Source organism: Anomalospiza imberbis, chromosome 6, assembly GCF_031753505.1.
Source record: "Anomalospiza imberbis isolate Cuckoo-Finch-1a 21T00152 chromosome 6, ASM3175350v1, whole genome shotgun sequence".
In the NCBI taxonomy this organism is placed as follows: domain Eukaryota; kingdom Metazoa; phylum Chordata; class Aves; order Passeriformes; family Viduidae; genus Anomalospiza; species Anomalospiza imberbis.
The window spans coordinates 43709168-43727945 of NC_089686.1; the positions used below are offsets into that span (position 1 = coordinate 43709168).

The 18778-nt window shown below is 47.3% G+C and overlaps 1 protein-coding gene across 1 annotated transcript; it reads right to left on the reverse strand.

Annotated features, from left to right (window-relative positions):
• Nucleotides 1–6268: 6268 nt before the first annotated feature.
• On the reverse strand, nt 6269–8698 carry FJX1 (four-jointed box kinase 1). Its single transcript, XM_068193766.1, has one exon. The coding sequence runs from the start codon at nt 8523–8525 to the stop codon at nt 7245–7247; it is 1281 nt and encodes a 426-aa protein (XP_068049867.1). The 5' UTR covers nt 8526–8698; the 3' UTR covers nt 6269–7244.
• Between the last annotated feature and the right edge of the window lie 10080 nt (nt 8699–18778).

An 18778-nucleotide genomic window follows, 5' to 3' on the forward strand; every position in this document is an offset into this window, starting at 1 on the left:
CCAGCAATCTGCTGGGTTAGTCAGCAGAGAAAGCAGCAAGAAGCTCCACAGTCAGTTCCCTTTGTCCTTTCTAAAAGCGTATCTTAAATAACACTCATTGCGGATACACTCATGAACAGTTTTTGCATCCAAACTGCAGGGAAAATCATGTTCTCATGCCTGCAGGGCTGTAAATCAGAAAATGCTTTAGTGTGTTACTTGCATTTAATAAATCACAAACAGGGTTTAATTTTGATCTCTGGTGGCTATCAAACCAGAAATAACTCCACTGCACAGTTGCCTTGCAGGATAGCTGTTGTGAAAGGAAACAATACCATTAATATCCTTCAGACCCTTGCATCCAGATTCATTCATAATCTGCCACCTTACTTTGAATTGCACTGTTAAAAATAAAAAGCAACTCTTTTTCTGATGAGCAAATCCTGTATGTTTTCAAAAAAACAAAGGAAGCAATTACCTCCTCTTAGCTTGAATACAGTAAAGGACATGGAAAACTTTAGGGGTGATAAAGGTGACCCAGCTAAACTAAAGCAAATTAACTAACTGCAATCACTTAAAATAAATTCTGGGAGCAGACTTCTTGCTTGCCTACAAGAAATCATGTATGGCTAAAAAATATTCACAACAGCAGCTTGAAACCATAGTTTATTAATGCCCTTTACCCCACAGCAGGACACAAAAAGGAAACTGGCAAAACAGGGACATAAAAAAATTATGACTTTTCTGACTGAAACATACATTATGCAGAAATACACCTCCCTTCTTTTATGCTGAGGTTGGAGATACTGATAAAAAAATGTGTTTCTTCCTTACCTCATTACTGGGGGGCATTACTGCATTCCTGTCTCTTGAGGTAAATATCTGTCTGGCTTCACTGCAATGCATTTTTTAAAAATCCCACCATGAGGGGAGAAGGCTTTTGGCAGAAGGGGGAGTTTTTTAGGGAGGGGTAGGTGGTGGGAGGCAGGACACGGTGGATAATAACACTTAAAACAGTTCCTTCTTGTGTTCTGGGAGATACTATTCGGAACAAAGCCCTTCAGATACATTTTAGTCAAAACAGGAAAATCAACTCAGGCCATACAGATCAAGAGTAATTTTAACTCCTGCACATACTTTTGGGGAACATAAGGAGCAGCCAGTGGCAGCAGCAAAGAGACCATTCCAGCCTCACTCAAAACCACACTGATCCCAAACCTCTTAATCCTCACCATCACACAGCTGAAGGTGTAAGATCTGAGGATGCCCCAAGGTTGACAGCATCCTCTAGTCCAAATAGTTTGAGTAAACCTTAACTGTTACATACTTGGATATTAAGTTATATAATGGATTCTACAACATCAAAAGAGAGTTTTTGGTGAACGGCCCAAAACTCAGAATGGGGAAAGTACTTCATGAGTTTTGGCAAATAATATTGAATAGGTTAAATAAAATGCTGAAGGCATTAAAAATCATTGATACATAATGTTACACACCAGATAACAATTCACCAGATAACAAAAACATTTCATGAGAGATTTTGAAAATGAGCCTATTCTTTCAAGTCACTAGTTGCCAATTGTCCACACTCCTCCACACCAGGAGTGCCAAAACTTTCCACATTTTTCTTCTCATTCTGTGACACAGACTGCCTCAAAAAGGCCCATTTCAGAGGCTATTGTAAGAAACCTGTCACAGAAGGTAGAGAAAGGGGCTGTTGTTGAGGAACACTATCTTTGCAGCCATCCAATTTTATCAAAGGATGTTTGCTGCTTGGTCCCAGCATCTGGGTGGAATTGGCCTGCTTTAAAATGCCTCAACATCCTTTTTCTTTTTTTGATTTTTTTTTTGCCTTTGACTACTTCTTATAAAACACATTCTGCTGTATTGACACCAAAGACTGGCTTGACAGTGTGTCACTTTAAACAGCTCAGGTGACAGAGGCTGGACAAGCACGGTGACATCCTGGCAGTACAATTTAAATCTCCCCGTCTTAATTGTCCCTGTAACCAGCTTGCATTCTGTTTGTATTCCACCTGAAATCCCCTCACCTGTGTATCCCTCATTGGGAAAGGAACTGGAAGGGTCTGGGTCTTCAGGATCTTCTGCTCAATTTTCCCCGCATCAGCAATCACTGCATTTTGCAGTTAGTCTTCCCTTGTTTTCTTGCAGAAATGGAGCAAGCACCACACACAAAACCCCTCAACCCAAACCCCACAGGAAGTGGCTGAATAGCAGAATCATGCAAAACCAGACGATCCATTTGCAAAGTCAGACCCTCTTTTTAGTCTTATTATTGTGGTTCATCCTTCAATAATCCAGCCAGAGCTCTTTTCCTTGAGTACAGCACCGGTTTGCTTTCAGATGGAATCAGTCTCCTTCATCTGCACAGCTCCTTTCATACCTGCACACAGCAGCAGCCCTGATTCATGCAGGCTTGTGTGTGTCCTTCTTTCCCAGAAACTCATCCAGCACTGGAGCAGGCAATGGAAGCCACAGCACACGAGGGTGTTAAGACATCACAGGTATAACACCTTGTTTCTGCCCCATACCCAAAGTACACTCGGATTAAACAGTCCTTGAGTGTGGGACTGATAATGTTTGTTAAAATACCAGTTGATTCACAGTAAAATACATGAATCACCCCATTGGGAAGTTAACTTCTGCTCAGATAAGCATGATTGCTTCAGAAGGGAGAGCTATATTAGCACCTAAGCCAGCAAGGTAAAAGGTTTTTTAGGTCACTGAGAGTAGCAGGAGCTCTGTGGGTGCCCTGCAGGCACTGCTTACTGTGCAGCCCATCCCCTTCTCCCGGGAGCTCTGCCACATTTAACCTAGGGAGCACAGCTCTGAAGGAGTGATTAAATTTCATGCTGTGGTTGCAAAGTAGGAATAACATGCAAAATGGGATTAAGTTTTAATATAATCTCCTATCTCACAGTCCTGGACCACCTAGTAATGTGAGTGAGATAATTCTAAGTTTATTAGCATTTAAAAAGGCATCAAACTTCAAAGGGAAAGCAAAAAAAGTATGCTGGTGATGTCAAGAGCATGCTGTATGACCAGTGAGTCGAAGTGTTACTAACTACATTTTCACTGTCTTCCACTGGCCCTGAGCTATTTCCCCAATCTTTGAATGGGCTGACACAGCCACAGCAAGGCAGCGAAGTGTGGCACCAGAGGTCAATACAGCTCCATCCCCAGGGCAGCTGCTTTGTGTGAGAGGTAAGGGAACTCTGCACCTGGGAACAGCTTCCCAAGCTGTGAAGGAAATTCTCAAAGGGAAATCCACACTTAAAATAAATCCATACTGGAAATTACTTCAGATGCAAGCAAAGAGAAGCAAAGGAGATTTGTGCTGCAAACAACATACTTGCTTTTTTCATCAAGTGGGAACCCCACTGAATTCACAGGCTTTGCTGTTTGGTGCACCCTGGGGGTGCAATAGCCACTGCAAGTGCAATTTTGATATCCTTTAGTTCCCAGAAACTGTGAACTCAGTCCTCCCTTCCCTGTGCTAGTGTTTGGAGATACTGTCCCAGTGACTATGAAGTCAAGCTGGGAATAGCAGCAACCACCTAACCCTACAAGCCTCCTCAGATTCCAATGCAAGAAAAAACCAGGAGAGTTATTCTGAATTTAACTAGGGAAACATACAGGAATATGGAACTGATTGCAGTGTATTCAAATACATCCTCTCTAGATACTTTCCCCTGTTTTGTTTGGGATTTCTTGTTTTTGCTTTTTTGTTGTTTTGTTTTGGGTTTTGTTGTTGTTGTTGGTTTGTTTGTTTGGGGTTTTTTGTTTGTTTGTTTTTCCCCTGAAGCTTGTGTTGCCAGTTAAGCATCTAGGTCTCCTACCTACTTTACTTAGTTAAACACCTCCTGTCTCACACCTGGGACAGACCCAGACCACATCTGGGCTGTGACCTTCACCCAGCCTCTTCAGATCTGTGCAAGAGACCACATTTGACCAAGGCACCAGTGCAGCCCACTTCTTCAACACATACTTTATGGAAAGCCTGTGAAAAGCAGTGGGAAGTGCATCCTTAAGTGTTCTGCTGAGGGAGATCTAAAGCCCTACAGCCCCATTCTGACACAGGTTGTGCAGACAATTCCTTAAGCCCCAGGTAAAGTGCTGCTGAGCAGCTGGCAATGCATAGCCAGAACCTGCCGATCCTACTACTGACAACCTTCTACTCACAACTTTCAGGTCCTGAAGTCTTCCTGTTCTCAGCCCTGCTTGCCTGTCTGATTACTCTGACTCAAAGGAAACTCTACTGGAAGTAAGCAGAGTTAGAGGAGTGCCACTGAAATTACACATCAGGTTTTAGAGTTTCATCCCTAGGTTCTGCAGGAGGATAGTCAAATGTAATACAGCACATACAGCTAAAATACGTGCAAAAAGTAATTTACGTTTACTAATTTACTTAAAGCATTGCTTGCCTTAAAGAAATCGCATAAAAAAGAGTAAGTTTGCCTTAATATAATGATAATTCAAAGCTTTTACAGAAGATGATCTGCACCAGAAGAATAAAATAGAGCAACAGAATGAAGTATCGTCATCCATCTGTGCTAGTTTTGTCCATCCTTTTTGAATGAACGCATTTCCCAGGGCACTGCTTCCCCAGCACAACATCTCTAGTTTCACACCAACCTACAACTACACCATTTTTGAACATGTAACTTATATATAAACTTATATATAACTTGAGGTAGTCACCAGTCACCAAATAGGAAATCGTGTTTCTTCTTGAAAGAGGTAATTAGCTAGGCTCTGGCTCTAAAGACATTGCAAACGAGATTTACTTCTCATTAGCCATCAAAGCCACAGTTGTGCCATAATTATAGAAGTACTTAAACAGAAATAAAATCTTAGATGCTTGTGGCACAGCAGTTTGCTCTTCACAGTGGTTTAAAATGTATGCCAGCAGTTTATTATTTAAATATATTTTCATGAGGTGAATGTGACAGAAACTGCTGCATTCCAGTTACAAAGCAATGCTAAAGAAGAATTAAGAATTACAGTTAAGTTGTGTATTATCATGTAAATGACAAGGGAATGTCACATGGGATTCTGTGCATTGTTCCTAGAGATAAATGCAGTGAACTATAAATACAAGCTCAATAGAAAGCCTTGACAGTTCAGCAGCTGAACGAAAGCTAGTCTTTCAGGCTGCTGGGACGTTTTGAAATAAATACTCATACACAAAGATGCACTATCTAACATTTCTAATTAATTAGCCATTAATTTTGTTTGTAAAACTTTTGTCTTATTTAAAAAAACTATCCCCCAAAACCTCTAAAATACTGTAATGGCCAACGAAAATTTTCTTTATTTGAAGTTTACTCTAAATAATGAATATTAATAGACCAAAGACCTCCTGTAGATAGGAATGCACAGCCCTCCTTGAGTTCAAGGAAGGGTTAGTGCTCGCCACTGAAAACCTACTTGCACAGCAGACACTGGGGCATGCTGCTGCCTTCATCAAGAGCTGCCTGTCCAGATGTAGAAGAGATTATGCTGCTGTTTGATTATAGCAGGATATATACTGGCATTCGGGGTCTAAAAGGGATTAGTTTATCCTTTGTCCTTATTCTGACTTATTTTGAGCCATACAATGGCCTCTTCTATGAATACTGGTACATTTAAAAAAGCAAGCAAGCGATGCCAATATTTTATTTTGCACATCCACTGGTACTACTTCGCCCTAGAACAGAATTCTGTACGGGAAAAAAAAAAAACCCATCAATTATTCCAGAATGATTAAAAAGCTTTCCTGTTCTTCATTGCAAAGATAACCAAAATAGGAAAACAGTATGAACACCACTGAAAGCACTTCAATTCCTGGACAAGCCTTTGGAGCAGGAACAGCTGACATGACCTGTCCCAGGTTGGTATCCAGTCCCAGCACCCAAAAAGGCTGACAGCAGCTAGCCCACACCAGCTCTGTCAGTTTGCTGAAACAAACTGCTTCAGTTATCTCGGGGTTAGTCCAGGCAGCGCATTTCAGGCTTTGCAAACCAGATAAATGTCTATTCAGCTGAAGCACTCACACTCCTTTAGCCACTCCAAGAGCTTTTCCCCTTTCAGGAACACCTAGGAATGAGAGTAGTGTTTGAAAACTAAACTCAACACCTCCTTGCCTCAGAGGGAATGAGTAAAAGTTCATTCTGTTCAGTCGAGTGACAAGCTGTGAAGTGGTGACCTCCATCACCCATCAGGAAAGACCGAGGAGATGCATGCTTCCCTGTCAAAACTCAGGCAAACATCCAGGCCACAGAAGGCAAAACATTAACACACTTTACTGAAATATCAGTTTCTTTAGTATGTTACAGAAAAGTTTATGAACATATATAATGTACATAAAAGGCAGACTTTGTAAAATAAAAAGGTCTTCTATAAAAAAAATATCAAAAAGTCAAAGTAAAGTGCATGAAACAGTTTTTCCTCCACTTTAACTATTGTGTCAAAGTCTTAGCACGTAACAATATTTTTTTAAAAATGGGAGATCTTCTTATGCCACCCGTTAGTCAGTTACTTTACAGGTAAGATGAAATTATGATGTTTACAAACAAACCCTTAAGAATCAGAACAGTTTAACCCAATGAATCCACAAAAAAACTAAGAATATGGGCTTCCTATACACTTTTATCAACAAGATTTAACAATCAGTGGAAAGGTTCACTCTCGTTAAAGAAAACTGATAGGAAACAAGTTTCATAAATAGGGCAGTTTCACCAGTTAGGGGCTCCCCTATTGTGCAATCAGTTCTTGGTCTATGAACATCAACATTCATACTTAAATATGCCGTTGCAAAAGGAATAATATATAAAAAAAATTTCCGCCTGCCTTCGTTGGAAGGAAACAAGTTACTCGACCCCAATCCAGACAAAAGACAACTGCTTTCCTATGGGGTCTCTTACGAGAGCGAGTGCATGAAGAGAATTAAGGGAAAGCACCGAAGATGCTGAACCCTCTCATTTTTCCAGCTCTGGGAGCAGAGTCCTGGAGTGGAACTGGACCGTAATTATAGCGATTGCGTTCTGCATCTTCAGAGTTCTTGACAAAGCGAATTAATGGCTCCTCTCGCCAGCCCCGGCAGGCAGGTAGCCCATTATCTCCCCCGTCCCCGGCAGTCGCGGCGACTACGGCGCACCGAAGTGGCAGGCTGGGTCAGCTGCGGCCCGCGGCCGCTGCCGGGGCTGGGTCAGCCGCGCTGCCCGGGAGCAGAGGAAAGCCGGAGCGCCGCGGCCCCGGGGCGCTCAGAGCACGGCGGCCTGGGCGCGGCAGTGGGCGATGTGGCGGTGCACGAAATCGACGCGGGCCTGCAGGAGCTCGGCCTGGCGCTCGGAGAGGAAGCCGAGGCGCGCCCAGAGCGGCTCCCGCGCCCGGTACCGGCGGCGCAGCTCGGCGGCAGCGCTGCGGCGGCGGTGCAGCTCGGCCACCCGGCGGGCCGTGCCCTCGCGGAACACGCACACGGAGCGGAGCAGCGGCTCGTTGTAGGGGTCCCACATGGCGAGGAGGCGGTAGCCGTGCACCAGCCCCGCCTCGTTGTCCATGAAGACGAGCCCGCCGTCGGGGGCGCGGAGCAGGTTGCTGGTGGCGCGGCGCATCACCCGCGGGTCCCACTGCAGGCTGAAGAGGTTGCTGACCAGGCGGTCGAAGTTGGCCGTCAGGTAGTCGAAGAGGATCAGATCGCTCCACTGCACCAGCTCCACCAGCTGCGACGGCGACAGCCCGTCCAACTCCCCCGCCGACAGCGGCTGCAGCCGCCGGCCGGCGCCCGCCTCGGCGCCCCAGGGCGCGGGAGCCACCACGGCGGTGAGATTGTCCACCCAGCGGGTCAGGCTGACCACGGCGCCCTCGGCCCAGTGCGAGCTGCGCAGCTCCTCGCGCACCGGCTCCCACTGCCGCCCGCGGGCTTCCACCAGGGCGAGGGCCATGGGCGGCAGCCGCTCCTGCATGCCCAGCACCCCGGCCAGGTGATACGAGAGCGCCTCGCCCTGGATCTGCTCCGGGTTGATGCCGTAGCGGACGCAGGCGCGGCTCCCGTCCGACAGCCGCGCCAGCCGGTTGGAGCTGCGCCCGCAGCCGCCCCGCTCCAGCGAGGCCACGCGGGCTGCGCGGGCGGCCGACAGCCACGCCGCCGCCTCCTCCGCCGCGAAGCCCGGCGGCACCTGCTCCTCCAGCTCACGGCTCCAGAAGATGCCCCGCTCCACCGGAGAGGCGGCGTCGGCCGGCGGCTGCGAGTCGGTCACAGCGCGTCGCTCCTCACCGTCCCGCTCCTCCCGGTCCGTCGCCGCCGCCGGCACCGCCAGCAGCGTCCGAAAAGTTTTCTGCCCGCCGCCGCCGGACTCGCCCCGCGCCGCCGGGGAGCGCCCCCAGCCCCATCGCCCCGGGGACTGTCCGGCGGGCGGGCGCGGCTCCGGCAGCGCCGCCGCCTCCCGCCGCAGCAGCACCGTCCAGAGCCCCGGCAGGGCGCCCAGCAACAGCAGCCCCAGCACGGGCAGGGGGCCCGGCGCGGCCCGCCTCGCCCGCTTCATCCTCACGCCGCTTCACGCCGCTACCGCGGGACGCGGCGGCGGTGCAGCCCCGCCGCTCGGCCGCTCAGCGCAGCGCTGGCGCATGGCCGCGGGCCGGATCTGCCGCCCGGCGAGAGGCGGCGGGAGCACACGAGTCCCGGCGGCTGCCCCACGCCGTGTGCGCCCAGCTCCGCCGGCGGCCGGGAGACACCGGCACCGCACCACGTGGGGGAGCCGAGGGGGCGCGCCCGGCCCGCCCCGTCTCCTGGCGTGGCCCTCCGCTTAAAACGGCGATGGCCCGCGCGGCGGGGGTGGCGGTCCCACACGCGGCGGAGAGTCTCGTCGAGGAGGCGGAAGGGTCGCGGATGGCGTGGGAGCCGAACCGGTCACCCGCCCGCGGGAAGGGAGAGCGCTGCGGCGCGGGCGCTTGGCCCGCCGGTTCCTCCTCGCCGCTGCAGGCAGCACAAAGGAGCCTGCACACCGAGGGAGGAAAGCGGGGAGGGGGAAGGGGAAGAGGAAGGCGGTACGCACGCCAGCGGGGCCGCCCCCCGCGCCGGTGCACAGGCGGCCGCGGAGTCCCGGGCGCGACCGCGCCTCCTCCCGCCTCCGGTCGCACGGCAGGGTCGCGCCGCGGTCAGAGGCAGAGCGGCAGCCCTTCCCCTCCATCACCTGTCACCTCCAGCCCGGCGCTCGGGGCCGCGCGGGGGCCGGGAGCCGGCAGGTGGTTGCACAAAGGGATCGCTGCAAACACGAGCACCGCGCGGTGCACACCCGGACAGACACCTGTCCGCCCGGCAGCGGAACCGGACCCACCCGCACACCGGCCCGCTGCGTGATGCCGGGGCTCCCTGCCGGGCAGGGCCGCCAGTGACCGTGGGCGAGGCGCGGTGGTGAGACCCCACGGAGCATCACCTGTTCTTCCCGCTTCGCTGGGGGCCCGCCTGCACGGAGGGCAGCGCCCTTCGCGTCCTTTTACACCGGGATGTGTGCGGTGCTCAAGCACCAGGTATGTCACGGAGTCTGCAGACCAGTTTTTCCCGGCATTTTCACCCTCTCGAGAGGGGTTAACCCCCTTCGCGGGATATCCTGCCCGAGAGAACGACAGCCAGCCTTTCTTTTCAAGTTGTGTCCCTGTGAGGTGTTTAGAAGAGTAGCTATTTCTCTATTCCCTATTTCAATTTTTCTGCCTTCTCAAGGCAAAGATGCTTAGCTCTGCTCTTTCAGTATTTTACTGGGGACTTCTCTTGCATGAACACGTTTGTGAGCCGAACGGGATTAAACACTTCTCCCTTCTGCTATCATTGCTGTGGCTACCCTCCAAAGTAGTTATTGAGGTTGGATCAGTGCAGCAAAACCACTGCACTCAGAATCTTAACTACTGCAAAAGAAAAAAAAAATTCCCTTCTCATCTCTTGAACTCTTTCTGCTCTCTTGAGGTATCACAACAACTCGGTTTTTCAGCCACACTCCAGTCTTCCAGGTTGGAGGGAATACAGTTTATTTTCTTTTAAAATAAGAATTAGGGAATTCTTTCTTTTTCACAATTTTGTAAAAAACATTCAAACTCTCCTAATACACCTTAACAACTCACAGTTACACACACGCATACAGCTCGGCCACCACAAAAAAGCCCAAAACAAAGTTTTAAAAATTAAAAAAAATACCAACCAAAAACCCCAACCCACCACAAACAACGCAAAGAAAAAAAAAAAAAAAAAAAAAAAAAAAAGGCAGAAGTTGAATTCTGTTTTTCCCCGTTTTCTGCCTCACGCTCCCGGGCAGAGCGCGGCGGGCGCCTCCCCGCCGCTCGGTGCGGCCGCGGCCGTGTCGCACCAGCACCTCCTGCCGCTCCCGGCTCCGCGCTGCAGCCGCCGGCGGCACCGGCGGGGCGGCACGGGTCATGATGATAATGAGAGATACTCACCAGCCTGGCGCCCCTCAAAGGCAATGCAAGCTGTCAAACATTCCTCTTGCTACCCAAGAATTCGGGTCTCGTGCTGTTCCGACCCTGAAGCCTTATTACCAGATGACGCTTTACATTTTCACCCTTTGAAGCCGCACGAGCGGCGTGGTGAACGCCAGGTATGCGATTTGGAGCTGGTGATTGCTGCACTTCACAGTGGTCGATGAGAACAGTACTCTGAGCAGATGGCTTTTATCCAACAGTATTTTTACCAAAGAAATGGCACAGAATTGCCTCTGTTCTCTGCCACTTTCTAGTTTGAAATAGGTTTAAGAAAACTCCTAGCTTGCTGGAAAATTATTGAAAGCAAAAAACTAATTTTATTCCATCCGTAGGTTGGACATGTATTTTGCTTTATATGAACTTGTGTTTCTTTCAGGTGAGTTATGCTTCTAGTGAGCATCCAGCTGCCAGCGTCTGCACTGGGATTTCTCTCCAGAGAAGAACCATTGCCATGGATAAGGACAGTAGATTTCCTGTTATTAAGGTGACCATAACCTCCAAGTTATGCATGATATTAATTTCAATTACAGCTTGCCTCTTGTAAGCTAGGCAGTTAATCAACAAGCTATACTGTGACTACACCCTTAAATCAATAGCTGGGAAAACATCACTTCCCCCAAATACTCTGCCTCCCAGCTACGCTCTTTGAAAGGAGTACAAGCCAGAGTTTAGCTGAGCCAGCCCTCTGGCTAATAATCCTGCTTACAAGTTGCAATATTTATAAAACCAGATAATTGGTAGAGGGTTAAACATCAGCCAAGCTATTCAATTTACATCATGTTAAGCATTCCTGAAACTGTGATCACTGATATATTTGGGTCAATCAGATGTCTTGTTAGTGCTTTGCAGACATTGCAATGAGTAGCTCAGAGATAAAGGAGAAAGTCTCCAGGCTTCACAGCCCTGTACTGGGGAAGGGAGTGCTGGCTACTGTCCAGGCCCAGAATTCTAGCAAGCAGAAAGATAACAAAATAATTACTGGCTTCCTTATGTTGTTTCTTATATTAACTTGATTTTAGCTGCCTGGCAAAGCTAGGTTCACAGAATACCTGACTGCTGGTGTTTCACACTGTTTTTAGTCTAGGAAAGGTTTTATTCTGCTCATTCCCCTCCTAGCACCCCAGTACCCACCTTCTCAGTGATGTGGAATGTCTCTCATTGCAGACAGCAATTCCTCCCAATAAAGGGAGAAGAAACAGGAACTGAACAGAGGTTTGAAGATTTCTCCCCTGCAGTGAAAATTTTGCATTCAAGACAAATACCAAACTCGAATGGGCTTTGATAGGATTAGGATCATGGGAAAGCAGACGGGGACTTTATTTTTCTGGACACTGTATCTATGCTGGAGTTGAGTGGTCCTGCCCCAGAAAACAGTCTCTGCTGCTCAAGGAAGGCTGGCAAAGCAGGCACAGAGTGAATCTCCATTGCACCAGAGCCCAAAACTCTTAGCACCTCCAAAGCACCCAGAGGTCTACCAGTGCTCTCCAGAGCAGGAGGGAGCCTCCTCCATGGCTGGAGCTGCAGCTGACAGAGGGGATGCATCTGTAGCCTGCTGCAGGGAGAACTGTTCCAGCCATGAATAGGCACCCTCTGGCTCAGGCAAGTTCTGGCCTGTGCTAACATCGCATATCTTTTGAGTGATACTCTCCCACAGCTCAAGGCTTCAGTACAACGCCTCCACCCCCACATTTCAGAGGCATTGCATGGAAGGTATTTCCCAGCACAGACCTTTTTGGACTACCAAAATTAGTCAGTCACCTCCAGTAATTCCCAGGCTCATGAAAATCTCTCTGCCTCCACTGAGTATTAACAGACACTTTCTATTCAACATTGGTTTTACTGCATACCCAAAGCCACACCTAACACATCTCAATGCCAAGTTATTGAGTCTGGTGACTGCCACATCAAATGCAGCAGGGCTGTGGGCTCCTTTCCTGGAGACTGCAGGGGCTGAGCCTGAGCTATTGCTTCATGGGGATCTCTCTCACTAGCACAACACATGAAGCCCTTCATTTACTCTACACTGCGGTTCAGGATCCCAGGGTGGGATGGGAATAGAGTCCTTTTATTCTGCTCCAGCATATTTTTTCTACATTTCATTTTTATACAGCTTGTTCCCACCTCGAGCACTTCTCCAGCTCTATCTGCACTCTTTCTTCTTTATCAGTCATGTTACCAAACACCTCAGTTTCTATCCAGCATTTCCTCAACTGTCCATGAATAGCTTGTTCCCACCCCTGTTTAGCACCTTTGGTTCCTGGCAGTGAGTTGGTGCCAGTGAATTCCCAAACTAGTGAGAGCCATTTTTAAAGGGACCACTTGAGATTGCTGTTGGGAGAGGGGCACTGAGTACGTGGTACAATGTGCCTCCACCTGTGGGACTTGGGTCTGCTGTGAAAGCTGCTGCAGACAGACTGGAGCAAAATGATGCCTGGTTTGGAATAAACCATTCAGGCAACAAGTTAGTGTGCAAAAATGTTATCTGCTAGTGTCACTGTAGGTTATTCTCACACTGGGAGTGCTTGGTACAAACCTATCAGCAGCATAGCCCATGTATATGCCTGACTGGCTCTGTCAAGGTGGATTTGTATTTCTCAGCCTAAAAAATGCATCCCTCATGATGAGGGATTTATCATGATAAATGATATTATGATGATATCATAATACCATGATGATGATATTCCAACAACTGAAGGGCAGGATTTACAGCTGGTTGTGACTGGGGGAGGGCTGAAGAGGTTAAGATGCTCTGCATTTCATATCAGAGAGGTGTACTTTAGAGATGGTACCCTGCAGGCATGTTGGCAATTTCTGGAAGTATTTACAAACTTGTCTCAGCCTGGAATAGAGAAATCTGGAAGCTTTTCTGTTGCTTTGACTCTGTATTGATTTCACAGAAAAGCTCTCATGGGAATATATAAGATTTTTTTTGCTTTGTTTTACTTTGTTTTGTTTGTTTGTGGGCTTTTTTTCAATCTGATGTACCATGCAGAATATGAAGCTAGGCAATTTCTGTACATAGAATGGAACCTATCTCCCCTGTGCTCTGGGACTCTCTGTTTTTAATATCAAAGCAATAAATGAGTAAGTGCTTCAGCTTTTGTGCCTGACCCTTGAAAGTATTCATAAGATATGTCAGGTGCCTGATGATGCAAAGACTTTTCGGGAATTTGTTCTCATCCCCATTAAAAGTGAACAGAAAAGATGGAAAGACATTTGTGTTATGCTCAGACTGACATTCTCAGGGTGTCTGACAAGCAAACTCTGCAGAACTGTCATGAAAGAAATAAATTGAAATGATAGGTGAGCAGCATCCATTATACAAATACAACCCAGCCTCTCTAGACAGTTAATGATTAAGCTGGGAGGATTTTTCATATGAGCAACATCGGGCATGATGGCCTTGCTTTTCATGGCTTGGGGGGAAACCCTTGGCTGATCTGAACTGGCAAAGCTGCGCAGTGGTAAGCTGCTCACTGAAACTCTCAGCATGCACATTAGAACAGTCCTGGGAGATCACCACTCACCCTCAAATACAGTCCATTCTGGAGGGAAACAGTAGCCATTTGTGTCTGTTAAAAAATATACTTTTTTTTTAAGATCAGGAGGTAAAGAGGTTCAAGACCTCTTGAAGTGAAACTGCTGAGGTGATTCAGGGAGAGAAAAGTTAATTACCCCATGAGAGGATAAATAAGACATTAGGTAATAGCCTCTGCTTTCAAGTAGGGTGTTCTGAAAGCTAAGACACCATGGCCTACAATATTCATGTCAGTTATATCAGTAACTTTTCTTCTCTCCTTCTTCTGGCTGCCAAAACATGTGAGTGAAGAATATTGTTCAATACAGCTCTATTATTCAATACAGTAAATCTAGGAACCTGCCCTGTTGTAGCAGAAGAGAACAGAGAGGAGAAATCCAAATTTAATCTTTCCAGAAGAGAGAAGGTCAAACCACCTCGATAATAGCCCACAGGCCTTCTTTCCTTCTGACCCCTCCTGCAAACCCGTGAGATTTTATGTGGAGAAGTATGTATGGTTTGGAAAGATACTTTAGATAGAGAGCCTCCATCACCTTCTGGTAAGCTGTGCCAGGGGTTAAATACCATCACTATTGAAAATATCATCACTTTAATGTGTTAGCTCTGTGATGTTTCAGTTAAAAACGGAAGTGGACCAGACTTGACTAGAAAAATGTCAGGCTAAAGGTAGAGTTACTATTGTCACAGAAAGGAAAAAAGGTCATAACATTCAGCTTCTACTGCAAAAATACACCCAGGACATTTCTTAAAATTTTCAGCAAGTCCTAAAAACTGCAGCTTTTCCACTGCCAGGGAGACTGTTCTAATTAGTCTTAAGGTAAAACCCCCAGCTGTGCCAGTGGAAAGCCAGATGTTCAGTTGTCTCTAAGTGAAGCAGAGAAAGGGACCAGCTTAAACAGCAAACCGAGTTTCCATCCCCCTAATACCTTCTGTCTGATGTGTTGCCTGGAGAGGCAGCTGGGTTCTTTCCAAGGCCAGAGGACCCTCTTGGGCGGCCAAGAGTGCTGAAGGGGGAAGACACAGACAAAAGAAATGTATGAATTCCCCAGACATTTGCTTCTCTTCCCCAGCCTCTCCGCTCCTTGAAGGTGTCCTCTGCCTCTACATGCAGCTGTCAGGTGAGGCAGTAAGAAATTTGGAGCAGTGTCCCAGTCCCCCTCCTTTGGCCCACAGGTCCTGCCAGAGGAAGTCTTCTTACACTGTGCCTGCATGGTGCAGGGTTTCTCTGCTCTGTCTGCCTCTTACGCACACCAGGCATTCAAGGCAGCCTGGAGCTTGTCTGTAGGGACGTCCCTAGCCTGACACTCAGGCAGTTAGGGCTGTACAGCAGCAGGCAGCGTACACATCAACACGTGCAACATCCTGAAGGATACAGGAAACAACCTCCAGGCACATATGGGCAGCAACTCAACCTCTGGGGACAGGTACAGTTCCATCCCACATGACAGCATAGTCTTTTGCAACAGGCCATACCGAGGCTCCCTCCTCTCTCATGAGGGCTCTTCCTTTTCCACATTCACTAGGGTTTTGTTATACCAAATTTTAAGCGACTCAGATGATGAGATTTCCACTCCTCCTTGCTCTATCCAGCAGATGTCTCTGCTGGAAGCACTGACTGTGGCTGCAATACCTGTTGTAAAAGCTGTTCTACACATTCCTGCTGTTGGGATTGAGTTATTGACTGACACTTTCAGACTTCAAACAAGACTAAGGTCTATCTCTTACTGCTCTTCCATGTGGTGGGTTGATGAAGTCACAACACAGTTCGGGGGGGATCAAAAGAGACTTCAGAGCCTTGGGACAGATAAGGGAATATGGAGCAGAGGTTATCTTCTCACTTATCCTTCCAGTTGCAAGCAGTGACTGGGACAGATGGGCCCAGTTTATGAAATACATGGCTCTGGGGCTGGTGGCACCACCAAAACGTTGGTGTTCTTGACAGGGAGATAGCCTACATAGCACCTGGCATCAGGTGGGCTTCATTGTTCTCAAAGCAGGAGTGTCTTCACTCAGGAGCTGGTGGACCTCAGTGGCAGAGCTTTAAACTAGACTTGAAGAGGGAGAGGAATAATGTCAGACTTGCCTGTGAGAAGCTGTGGGATGAAATACCAAAGTTAGAGAGATGGGGACCTAGTGAGGGTCCTCAGCTGGTGACTCTGGGACATCCTGGCTACACTTGAAACCTGAGCAGTGCAGTTGACATGCGTGAGGGATGGGATGTATCCAGAGGGACCCAGACAAGAATTGGGCCAATAGGGCAAGAATTGGGCCAATGAGGCTCAATAAAGCCAAGTACAAAGTGCTATGCCTGGATCAGGGCAATCCCCAACATCAACACAGGCTGGAGGATGAATAGATGGAGAGTAGCCCTGCCAAGAAGGGCTTGGGTGTGCTGGTGGATGAGACCTGAATGTAAGAAGACATTTTCAGCTCAGAAAGCCAATCATGTCCTGGGCTGCATAAAAAGCAGTGTGGCCAGCAGGTCAAGGGAGGTGATGCTGCCTCTCTACCCTTATGAGACCCCTCCTTGAGTGCCGTGTCCAGCTCTGAGGTCTTTGTCACAGTAAAGGCATCGACCTGTTGGAGAGAGTCCCTAGGAGAGACATGAAGATCATTAGATTTCCCATTAAGAAGACAGGCTGAGACAATTGGGATTGTTCAACCTGGAGAAGAGAAGGCACTGGGGTGACCTTGTTGTGGCCCTTCAGTAGCTGAAGGGGGTCTATGAGGAAGCTGGAGAGGGACTTTTTGTCAAGGGTGGGTACTGACAGGACAAGGGGAAATGGCTTTAAACTGAAAGTGGGTAGGTTTAGGTTGGAAAAAAGAAAGAAATACTTTACTAGGAGGGTGGAGAGGCACAGAAAAGGGTCACCCAAAGAAGCTGTGGCTGGCCCATTCCTGGAATTGTTCAAAGCTAGGTTGGATGTGGTCTAGCTGCATTAATGATGCTTCCTGTCTGAGCTCAGGAGCCCAGGTTCAGTTCTTAGCACACTTTCATGATTAGCCTAAATTAAGGCTCAAGTGGACTTAAGGGTTTGTGTCTCTGCAGCTTCAGTGATGCATACACCACTGCTCACTGTGCAGTGGAGATGTTCCTTGTCAGGACTCTTACATCTGACAGGGTGTGAAGCAGAAATCAAAACACACACACATGCACACATCTGAGTCATGAAGGTGACCCAGTTTTGAAGGTCCAAGCTCATGATTTTTCTGTGATTACGGTTGGTGACATTGAGAATTTTCCCTGTTGCACCCTCTACATCTTAGTGTGACCCATTTAAAATTCTCAGCCTGATTAACATTCAATACATGTCTTATCGATTACATATTTACTTATCTGGTATTTATGTAGCATTCTCTGAGGGAATAAATAAAAGGTCAGAAGTAAGCAATAGTTATTGCATGCAATTTAAAATGAACTCTGAAAGGACCCTTCTAATTTTAAGGACTACACTCAGGAACTGAATCTGCCCTATATATCTAAGTGTCACAAACATTTTTAAATTCAATGAACTTTACTAAAAATACCATGACACTTTTTTTGGAATCAAAATATATTTTAACTAAATGAAATCTGGTTTACCTACAAACAGGAAAGCCTCTCGGTTACTGCATAGCTTAACTGGCCCAAAGCAATACTTGGTTCTTGAGGCTGCAAAGTCTGTTGCTGCCACTAAACAGCACAGCAGGAAGAGTAATGCTGCTGAGTGGCTGGAGCTTTGGGCTGTAAAACTGCAAGACAAGGATAATTTATAGTTCTGCTCTAGCTAGGCTGTATGCCTCCACCTCGCTGGGAAAAGAGGTGCTGCTTGTCCTGCTCCAGAACCCTGAGACAGGTTCAGGATTCCTGGCAGCCAGTTTATGGGCAATGAAAGAAGCTCTGTGTCATGCATACCACGTGCTGCACAAAGTCTGTCTTTCATCAGGAACAATGAAATTCAAAAGCAGGAGTCTCTCCCTTAACCTTTCTTCCATCCAATAGCTTGGCAAGACAGTGGATGCAGGTGTTTGTCTCTACAGCTGGCCCTGTGCATTTCCCTTCTGTGACAGCAGGTGAGACATTTAGCTAGCCAGTTTCTCTACTTGCAGAACGAAATGCTCTGAAGATAAGTTACTTGATAATATCTAATGAGGTCTTTGAGTTCTCTTTGAGATCTAGCAATTGCTGGTGGACACTCAAGAAAGTCAATGCAGTAGAATTTTTTTTTGTTGTTGCTATACACTGTCATTTAACATAACTTCTGGTTTATGTAGGTCTGTGTCCTTCTCACTGATCTCTAACTAAAGATTGGAAAAAGCCAGAAGTTTTGAGGGATAAATGAATTTTGCTATCTTCCAGACCAGTTACAGTTCTTTCAGTTTTCATCTGTACCCAGTTCCCCATTTTATCCCATTTGAACTTCTCCAGTATGTGGGCGGAGAGGAAGAGCAGAACAGACATAACAGAGAAAAACCTTCTTTCCTCTGGGAAGCTGACCAACATTTTTGTTTTAATTTAGCCCAGTTTCCTTGTGAGTGACTTTCTGCCTAGCTGTTGAACTTTCTGTAAACAGTTTAGTGAGAGTCATAAAACAAATCCCTCAAAGAAGAGAAAAAAAAACACAGTCATGAGTTACTGAAGTGAACTCTCTTCTCTTCCTCCTGCTCTTTGTTAGGCATCACAGAGATGTTTTTCAACTTAGTCACAAGAAAACAGACCGGGGAGATTAGAGAACACAGCACAAACAAACAAATGCACCATACAGAAAGTGTATATATATACACATATAT

Excerpts from the sequence above, each read along its gene's own strand:
- FJX1 (XM_068193766.1), bottom strand. The coding sequence starts at position 8,525 with ATGAAGCGGGCGAGGCGGGCCGCGCCGGGCCCCCTGCCCGTGCTGGGG.